The 10,874-nt window shown below is 38.8% G+C and overlaps 1 protein-coding gene across 2 annotated transcripts in view; it reads left to right on the forward strand.

Moving 5' to 3' along the window:
- OPRM1 (opioid receptor, mu 1) overlaps nucleotides 1-10,874 on the forward strand; it is a 127,657-nt gene that overhangs the window by 91,542 nt on the left and 25,241 nt on the right. Inside the window, exon 4 of one of the 2 annotated variants that reach the window (XM_006868443.1) lies at nucleotides 2,399-2,502. The exons of the other annotated variant lie outside the window; for it this stretch is intronic. Coding sequence (XP_006868505.1) covers nucleotides 2,399-2,443 — 45 coding nt within the window. The 3' untranslated portion in view covers nucleotides 2,444-2,502. Of the gene's footprint in view, nucleotides 1-2,398; nucleotides 2,503-10,874 lie in introns of those variants that run through there. 2 annotated transcript variants of the gene reach the window in all.

Below are 10,874 nucleotides of genomic sequence, written 5' to 3' on the forward strand. Positions count from 1 at the left end.
GACCTATCCATAGCTTCCTTCTCCTCCCAGACTCCTCAGTGAGCAGTTGTTAACAGTTTACCCTGGGCATTTGGTCACATTGACCCTGTCAATCACTGTCCCTCACCTTACCCTCATGGAAGGAAACATGGCTTGCCTTCCAGCCAGCCTAGTGCTCCGTTTCTCCTGAGCTAGTAATGATTGCACTGTGGGCTAATGCGTCAGACTGTAAAGCTATTTGAACTGCAAGGCTGGTGGCTCAAGCTCACCAGCTTCTCCTTGGAAACCCTATACAGGGTCGCTATGTTGGAATCGACTCGAAGGCACTTAACAACAGTAGTGATTTTCTTGCAGTTGCCTCGATACTGCCTTTGACTCCTTCCAAGTCCAACATTTTCACATTAACATATTTCTTGTACAGCCAGGTAGTGGAAAAAAGAAGCTAAGTGGAGAAGTTCCACTCTAAGTAACTCAAAGTCTTATTTTAAAGATCTATCCAATTAGACCTTATCTTCAGTGTTGCCACTGTGAAGCAGCATTCAGTGTCAGATAACAGTAGAAACCCATTAGCCCTGGAATTGGCATTTTTCCCCAAAATGCCCTGTGGAGAGTTAGTCAGAGAAGGGAGGCTACCAGGAAAAGAGGAAAAGGCACTCTAACATATTTGAAAATTAAGTTAAATCAAAGGTTCTTTTCACTGATGGGACTTCGTATAATAAAGCTAGATACACATAGACATCTGGAACAATCACATTATATCAGTAATATATCAAAATGGTCAAATTATTTCAAAGAGAAACCAAAGACTTTATAACTGTATCTATAGAACATGGTTGGTGGTTATGTGCCGTGAAGTCAGTTCCAACTCATAGTGATCCTATATATGGTTTTTGAGTCTGTAAATCTTTACAATAGCAGAAAGTCTCATCTTTCTCCCACAAGAGGTCTGGTAGTTTTAAACTGCTGATGTTGAAGTTAGCAGCCTGACTCCTAACCATTACACTACCAGAGCTCCTTATGTCTACAGAGCATATAGTTATACAAATGAAGAAACTTAAAAACATTTTTTTTTTTTTTGGTCTTTGGTTTTTTACCTCATAGACCATCATGGAGTCCTGTTATGGCACTGTAGGATAAACACTGGACTGCTCATGCAAAGTCAGTGGTTCAACCCCACCAACCACTTCTTGGAAGACCTATACAGAGGAGCTATGACTCAGAGCTGACTCAATAGCACTTAACAACTTAACAACAGGTCATTCTGTCAGGAAACAAAATGAATTAAATTATCATTTACTTTTCAACTATTTATTTGTAGTTTATTACTGGTTGTAGATGTTTATGTAATGCGTGAATATTTGAATTTTCTCCAAGATATATATTATACTCTATATGTCCCAATTCAAGCACGTTGTTGTTATTGTTGTTGTTGAGACATCTTTGAGTCAATTCCGACTAAGAGTGACCTGTGCACAACAGAATGAAACACTGACAGGTCCTGCATTATCCTCACAACCGTTGTTACACTTGACCTTATTGCTACTGCCACTGCGCCAACACATTTCTTCTTTTTAGTTGACTTTTCCACTTTACCAAGCAAGATGTCCTTCTCCAAGGACTTGTCCCTCCTGATCTCATACGCTAAGTATGAGAGATGAAGTCTCACCAGTTAGGCTTCAAAGGAGAATTCTGGCTGTACTTCTTCCAACGCAGACTGGTTTTTTTCTTCTGGCAGTCCATGATGCTTCAACATTCTCCTCCAACACCACGACTCCAATGCATCAATTCTTCTATGTTCCTCCTTATTCACTGTCCAACTTTCACATGCATTTGTCTGTTGTTGTTATCAAGTGCCATCAAGTTGGTTCTGACTCACAACATAATATTTCAAAGGAGTGGCTGGTGGGTTTGAACCACCAACCTTTTAGTTAACAGTCCAATGCTTATCCTGCAGCACCACACGAGGAGTCCTCATGTACATATGAGGCTATTGAGAATACCATGGCTTGGGTCAGGGGCACTTAGTCCTCAAAATTACATCTTTGCTCTTGAACACTTTAAAGAGATCTTGTGCAGCAAGTTTGCCTAACACAGTATGTCGTTTGATTTCTTGACTGCTGCTTCCATAAGTGTTGATTGTGGATCCAAGCAAAATGAAGTCTTTGACAATGCCAAATCTGTTTATCGTGATGTTATTTATTGGCCCAGTTGTGAGGATTTTTGTTTTCTTTACATCAAAATGCAATCCAAATAGAAGGCTGTAGTCTTTGATCTTCAACAGTAAGTGTTCTAAGTCCTCCTTGCTTTCAGCAAGCAAGGTTGTACCATCTGTATAACACAGGTTGTTCATTAGTATTCCTCCAAGGAAGACATTGTTCTTCATATAATGCAGCACATTAGTCAACTTCATATTCTGCAGAGCAAAGATCCAATATCAAACCTTCCCAGATTGTCTGCGTTCTGACAATTGTACACTGAGACCATGTCTACACAATGCACAGTAAAAAGTTGGTAGTTATCAAGGTAATGTGAAAGCCATGTGAGAAAATTCTATGCTCAAAACAAGCTTATAGTCATACTTTATATAGTTAAAGGTTGCCTACTCAGCTCTTTCTTCATATCTAATCATTCCAAAATATTGTGGTTTAAAACAACAACCATTTATTTAATTTACAGTACTGTAAGTTAAATAATCTGAGAAGCTGGGTTCTACGAAGAAAAACGTGGCATCAGGATTCGAGGAAGACTCATTAACAACATGTGATATGTAGATGATACAACCTTGCTTGCTTAAAGCGAAGAGGACTTAAAAAATTTACTGATGAAGATCAAAGAGCACAGCCTTCAATATGGATTGCATCTCAATGTCAAGAAAACAAAAATCCTCACCTCTGGACCAATAAACAACATTCTTATCAATGGAGTAAAGATTGAAGTTGTCAAAGACTTCATTCTTCTTGGATCATCTATCAACACTCATCGAAACAGCAGTCAAGAAATTAAATGATGTACTGCATTAGGCAAATCTGCTGCACAAGACCTTTTTAAAGTGTTGAAGAGCAAAGATGTCAGCTTGAGGACTAAGGTGCATCTGACCCAAAATATGGGTATTTTCAATAACCTTTTATGCGTGCAAAAGCTGAACAGTGAATAAGGAAGACCATAGAAGAATTGATGCTTTTGAGTTATGGTGTTGGTGGAGAATATTGAAAGTGCCATGGGCTGCCAAAAGAACCAATAGGCCTGTTTTTGGAAGAAGTGCAGCCAGAGTGCTCCTTGGAAGCCAGGATGGCCATACTTCGTCTCTCATATTTCGGACATATTGTCAGGAGGGACTAATCGCTGGAGAAGGATATCGTGTTTGGTAAGGTGGAGGGTCAGAGAAAAAGAGGAAGATGCCCAGTGAGATGGATTGGCCAAGTGGTAGCATCGCTGAACTCAAGCGTGGCAACAATAGTGAGGTTGGTCAGGATAGGCCAGTGTTTTGTTCTGCTGTGCATAAGGTTGCTATGGGTCGGTACCGACTCAATGGCACCTAACAACAACAACATCAGTACTGTAAATCTGTAATTTGGCCTGGACTTTACTGGACAGTTCTGATTTTGTCTGAAATCATGATTTTGTGGCCAACTGCCAGGTCTACTGTTACCTAGCTGATGTAGGATGACCTCAGCAAGAATGGCTCGCTCCACGTGGGATCTCACATGTTAGCTTAATCATATTACAAATGGCTGTAGCTCTGATGAAGGAAACAATTGCTAACCATCTACAGCAGGTACACACTACACAGGATAGTAGGATGTAAGTTTCATGAGCACTGGAAATACATCCATCTTACTCTTCATGTCCCTCTTGTTGTTGTTAAGTGCTGTCGAGTCGGTTCCGACCCATAGCGACCCTGTACAGGGTTTCCGAGGGTGTAAATCTTTACGGGAGTAGAAAGCCTCATCTTTCTCCCGCGGAGTGGCTGGTAGTTTCGAACCGCTGACCTTAAGGTTCGCAGCCTGATTCGTAACCACTACACTACCAGAGCTCCTCTAGTATCTAACTAATACAATGCCTGGCAATCAAAAACAGTATCCCAAAATGTATCAGTCTAATGAGCGAATGGCCAGATAGGGCTCATGATATTTAAATACATAAAAAGGGTGGTGGGTATGAGTCTTTCTTGTGCATCTAACACAAATGAAAGGGTAACATTCATATACTATTTCAGACTCTGCCTTTCCAAAACCAAACCCACTGTTGTTGAGTTAATTACAACTCATTCTAGTGCTTTAGAACTGAGTAGAATTGCTCCAGCAGGTTTCTAAGACTGTAAATTTTTACAGCAACAGATAGCCTCATTTTTCTCCCAAGGAGCAAATAGCAGTCCATCACTTAACTCACTGTGCCACCGGGCCCTTAGATGCATCCTTCAGCAGAAGCGTATCCACAGCAGGCTTGCTTTCTTTTCCTTCCTCCAGCTTCCTCTGACCAAAAGTTATAATTTTGAAAAACTCAGTTTGCTAGTGTGATTTTTAACAAATTCTTTTGATGAGGATGTTGAGAGCTGAACTCAGGCTCCCAAAGAGTCTTTCCCTTGGCTGAGTAAGGAAAGTAAAAAAAACAAAAGCTGACCTCTTGTGATTATTTTGTGCATTCCAGGGCTCGGTCCATGTTCAGCTGTAGCTTTCCATTTCTGATTTCTGTTCAACTTGTTATCTTTATGGTTTCTAGTTCTTTATTAGGTAGACTCGGGCATAAGCATTCATTTTCCACCTGCTCTCAATGCAATTTAGTTTCTCTGAAAACATTCCGCCCTGCTGTTTTCCTTATTGACCTCCACTTTGCTTCAGAACATTTCCCCATTTCCTCAGATCAATTCAGGTCCAAAGCAAATTCAAGATGCTGACCATTACTCACCCACCTTCATTGCTTGGTTTCCACCCCCAATCATAATCTGTAATGCATTTTCTATCATGCCATCTAGCTGAGTTTTTTTTTTTTTTTTAAGTGTTTAACGTTACATGGCATAAGGAATGACCCCATAGAGTCAGTTTGATTTTTATTTAAAGAGTTTGTATTAACTACACAAAATAATAGCAACAATCCTTTACATCTGTATAGTAGAATGAAGAGTTGGAAGTGTGTTCATGTGCACTATCACATCTGCTTCTTTTACCACCCCTGATGGATAAGTGTGAAGAAACAAATGCTCATGGAGGTAAAAACATCCAACAAGGGGCAGAACCCAAACTGGCACCTCTGTCTTTTACTTTTAATTCCAAGCTTCTCACTGCTTTCCCACAAAATGACCCTTTGCACCACAATATCATGGTATTGCCTAAGCCAGAGGGTCCCAAACTTGAGAAAACACAAATTTTTAAGGCACTCCTTTAAGTAATCCTGATTCACTGCATTTGAGTGGGATCAACAGATCTGCATTTTGAAGAAAACGCTGAACTAAAAGTGATTTGTGATGTAACTGCTTCTCCAAATCCTATTGAATTTGCTGTTTTGACTAACCTGGGTAACCATTTCAGTCAAGTTGATTGGCATCTTTTTTTTTTTTTTTTGAACCAAATTAGCCATGCATGTAGTTAAAGAGCCCTGGGGATGCCTTAGGATAAGCTCTGAACTGCTAATCAAGGTCAACAGTTCAGACCCACCAGTTGCTCCACTGGAGAAAAATAAGACTTTCTGCTCCCAAAATATTTAAAGCCTAGGGAACCCTATACACAGGGTCACTGAGTTGGAATCAACTTGATGGCAGTGGGTTTGGTTTCTTTTGGGGTAACTAAATAGAGTCCCTGCATGGTGTGAATGGTTAACATGCTCAGCAGCTAACTAAAAGTTTGGAAGTTTAAGTTCACCCAGATATGCTTCCGACGAAAAGACTGGTGATCTTAATCCAAAAGCATTAGCCACTGAAAAGTCTATGGAACACAGTTTTCTCTGACACGCATGCAGTCACCATGAGTTGAAGTTGATCCAATAGCAACTGGTTACTGCTATTGATGTTGTTGTGTGACGTCGAATAGGTTCCAATTCACAGTGGCCCTGTACAGGCCTTCTGAGAGCCACTGGTGGGATTGAACTGCTGACCTTGCTGTTATCAGTCTAGTGTTTATCCTACCTACAAGCTGTCTATCCAGGGCATTGGTAGCTAAATAGTTTATGGTACTTATGTTTAGACAAAGCCTTAAGTTTCCAATATATCTATCATCAGTGAGTCCTTATAAGACAAAGTAATAAAACTGTGATAATGTTAACACTATCAGACTGCCTTCTCATTAAATGGTAAGTTCATACCAAATTCCTTTGAGGACTCTTTTTTAAAGCACTTTGTTGACATTTTAACCAAAATAACAGGTCAAGAAATTAGATCTTTCACATTCATATTAAATATAAAACCTGCCGCTAAACTAAGAGCAGCAACCTAAAGTTTAAAACCAACTACATCTCTCTGAAAAGCTGACTCTCAATTCTGTGTGTTGTTTGTTGGGGGTTTTGATGTTGTTGTTTTTAACCAGACATCTGTGGAGGACTAATTAGAGAAGGAAAGGCATTTCAATTCCATGACAAAAGCCCAAAATGAGAAAGGCTCACAAAATTGGCTCATAAAATTGCAGAGCATTTTATTGCATATATTTTTGAAGAAAACCAAAGTGGCTTTTCTTACATATAGTTTAGAAAGAAGATGGTTCTGGTTGTGAGTGTGTGTATGTGTGTGTGTGTGAGATATGGGTGTGAGTCTTTATGTATTCATGAGAGGAGAGCATATGTAGCTTTCAAATAAATGAGCTCTTTCATAAATAGCAAAAGAACTTGGTAGGTTTCTTTAAATTGCCTATAATCTGGGGACCGAAAATAGAGTTTAATCTTAATAAATATTTGGCATTAAAATCATGAAAGTGATATTTACTAACAACTTTGTATCCATTGTATCTTATTTAATTATATCAGGTATGAGGTATTGTCTCCATTCCACTGTTAAGGAAATGAATGTATAATTAAGTACTTGCCCAAAGCCATAGCTAGAAAGTCGTAGTGTGATTGACTTGGATTTACAGCCCAGACTCTTAAGCCCTGAACCCTACTGTAACCAGGTCTGGTTTCTATTCTTCTCTGTGGCGGTTCTTACAACCAAATTTTAGCAATTATATACTGACAGTTTGACTACTATAAGGAATTTATTTAGGTTTGTTTAGATGCATCCATTGTGTGTGTCTGTGTGTGGCTAAAGTATTTAATAGATCAGAAAATTGCAGGGGAATTAAGAAGTTCAATAATGAGGATCTTGGTAAGCTTTAATTATTTATTTATAATTTATTAAATAATTATTTATTACAGTGAGCTTTAATAATTTGTATAAATTAAAATCTTTACCATCATTAGAGCCATGTTCACTCTTCGAAGGTTACCATTTGCTATTCCACTAGTTCGTATTAGTCACTCATTTGTGGAAGGTTCATTAAATATTTTCATAAATTATCGTACTTGAGAAGGCAGCTTGGTGGGGAGGAGACTACTGTGAAAAAGTGAGGTCAGTGTTCCAATGACACGCTCACCTGGACCAATGCGTAATGGATAAAATCCCTTTCTTTCATCTTGCAAAAACTTGATTTTATCAACTCTCATTCAAAGTATCTGAACCAAATGATTACTCTGCAAAACAGGGTCAAACAGTTAACATTGTTATATGAATTAGCTAGGGTTTTTCCTGGATGAATACACAAATTTTTATAAGGAGATTTGAGAATTACGATTAAGTTAACCAATATAACTTTAGTACAAAATTTTCTTTTGGCCTATTGCTCCTGTTACATCAGTGTATTTTTCTTTTTAAAAATACTGTCTAAAATGAGATATTTTATTTAGCTAAAATTGCTATTTTATAACCACCAGAAACCCTATATAGGGTTGCTATGGGTTGGAAATGACTCAACAGCACTTCACAACAACAACATCATGAAAACATTCTCAATTACTGAGAGATGTAGTGTTTTAGAATATAACAGTGTTTATTTTCTATCTTATATAGCTTTGGGTGTTAAATATAAGAGGTGGATTTGTGTTTCTTAACTTTCTGCAACACCACATTCATTTTTACTTCTACCTTTGTGAATGTGAAACGCAGATTCATAGTACATTTTTGCTTTTCCTCCCTCAGGCCAAACAAAACAACCCCTTGAATGAATGCTGTTGTTGTTGTTAAGTGCTGTCAAGTCACTTCCCATTTATAGAAACCCTGTGTAGGGTTTCCAAGAAGCAGCTGGTGGGCTTGAACTGCAAGCCTGTGGTTCAAAGTCCAGTGCTGATCCTACAGCGCCACACCAGGAATCCCCTTGAATGAGTATAACCTATCAAAACCCTATCGGCAATAAATATTAGCAAATTATTACAATTTAAATTATTTTTTTTAATTTTTAATAAATTGTTAAATGGGGGGACAGACATTATGAGAACTATAAATTTTCAGAATAAAATAAGTCTTACCAATAATTTTTCTTCTGTATTATTTCCCTGGAGTCCTGATATGGTTGGTGTTTTAGGGTAAGCACTCTACCATAATGACAGTTTGAACCACAAGATTGGCAGTTCAAACTCACCAGCCACTCCTCCAAAACCCTATATAGGCTCGCTGTGAGTTGGCACTGACTTGATGGCATGTTTTTCACTGTATACTTTTTTCTGAATATAGAAGGTAAGAGTGAAGAGTTTTTTCAAATGACTAGATTTTAACCTGAGCTTAAGAAACTTCAAGTAAGCAAAGAAAAAGTCAAATAATTAGATTTCAGTATGAGATTAGGACTACTGATGTGGCCTGCAGGATAAGCAATGGACTGTGAACCACAAGGTTGGCAGTTCAAACCCACTAGATGCTCCTTGGAAATCCTACACAGGGACACCATGAGTTAGAATCAACTCGACAGCACTTAACAAATGTGAGCTCCAGCATAAGGAATTTAATGAAAAATTCATCAGCTAGGGAGAACTTTAAAATTAGTTATGGATAGCACATACATTTAAAATCTTAACTAATGTATATATCCAGATTCAGCCACTGCTCAGTGCATGGTATGGGAACGTTTCTGAAAGTCTATGTCTCAGTTGCCTCACCTATACAAACTGTGGTAATGATACCCATTGCTATGGAATTAATTCTGACTCATTGAAACCTTATAGGACAAAGTAGAAATGCCCCTGAGCATTTACAAGGTATGGTGCTGTGGAGAAAATCACTGGACTGCAAGGTGGGTTTGAAGCACAGGTTGCCGCTCCTTGGAAACACTATACAGGGTCGGTATGAGTCAGTACCAACTCTACAGCACTTAACAACAGCAACAACAATCCTTACTAGGACTCCTGGTGTGGCACTGTAGGATCAACACTGGACTGAGAAACTCAGGGTCGGCAGTTCACTCACCAGCTTTTCCTCAGAAACCCTATACAGAGTCTCTATGAGTCAGAACTAACTCGACAGCACTTAACAACAACAACAATCTTTAATGAGAAGTCCTGGTGTAGCACTGCAGGATAAGCACTGGATCCCTAACCACAAGGTCAGCGATTCAATGCCTATCCTGCAGTGCTACACCAGGATAAGCACTGGATCCCTAACCACAAGGTCAGCGATTCAAATCCACCAGCTGCTCCTCAGAAACACTATGATTCGGAACTGACTCCATAACCATTACCAACAGCAACATCAGTCTTCATGGAAGCAGATTGCCACAACTTCTTTCTCCCACAGAGCAACTGGTGGGTTTGAACCACCAGTCTTTCAGTTAGCAGCCGAGCCCTTAGCAATTAGATTTCAGTGTGAAATGGATTGTTCATGTGAAAGACATAACATAGCCCAGACAAGTGGAAGATCTTAGTCTAAGATACACCCAAGTGATACTTTACTGCTTACATCTTTGCCTTTTTCTTTCTCCAAGAAACTAAATTACATCTCTTGTAAAGACAATCTAAAAATAGTGGCGACATAGAACCAAAAGAAACCATATAAGCCATCTAACTCTGGGTTTCTCAACTTGGACACTATGGGCAGTTTGGATAGGTAATTCTTTGTTGGGTGGGCTATTCTGTGCACTGTAGAATATTCAGCAACATTCCTGACCTCTACAATTACCCAGAGTTCAGGTGTGACACTGCAGGATAATGCACTAGCCAACAAGTTCAATTTGAACCTCAAGGTCACTGGTTCAAACCCACCAGTCACTCCTTGGAAACCCTATACAGGGTCACGATGAGTCATAACCAACTCGATGGCACTTAACAACAACACTCCAAGTTGTCATAGGTAAAACTATTTCCAACCAAAATCAAAACCACCTCCAGATAACCCCTGGGGACAAAAATCACCCATGGTGAAGAACCACTGATTTAAATGGACCAATCACATTTAATCGGTAAAGAAACATTAAGATCCAAATAAGCTATGATGTCTTAAAAGTAGTGACTGATAGATTTGAAATTAGATTCCAGATGTCCTGACTTTAGTGTAATATTCTTCTGAATCAGCACACTAATTCCTCAATAGAAAGCTTTCACCTACTCCGCTAACTAGTTTTAAAGAAGAAGGTTAAACAGGTGACAAAAGGAAACCAGATCTTATTTTACTTTATGCTTCTCTTTTAGAGAAAATTATTTTAGGCTGAAACATTATTTAAAAGTGTTAAATACCAATAAAGATGATGCTATTGTTAGGAAACAATGCAATACTTTGAATGAGGTCAAATCTCCTGGCCCATATTAAAACATTAAGAGAACGAGTGTTTGATGATCTACTAAACATAATCTCTGAAGCAAAAAAAAAAGGATGGGAAGAATCCTGCAAAACTAAGAGAAAGGAATGTAGTCCCAGTTTTAACAGGATCATTATAGCTACTGGAAGCCACAGAATA

This window comes from Chrysochloris asiatica, unplaced genomic scaffold (assembly GCF_000296735.1).
Source record: "Chrysochloris asiatica unplaced genomic scaffold, ChrAsi1.0 scaffold00117, whole genome shotgun sequence".
Lineage (NCBI taxonomy): Eukaryota > Metazoa > Chordata > Mammalia > Afrosoricida > Chrysochloridae > Chrysochloris > Chrysochloris asiatica.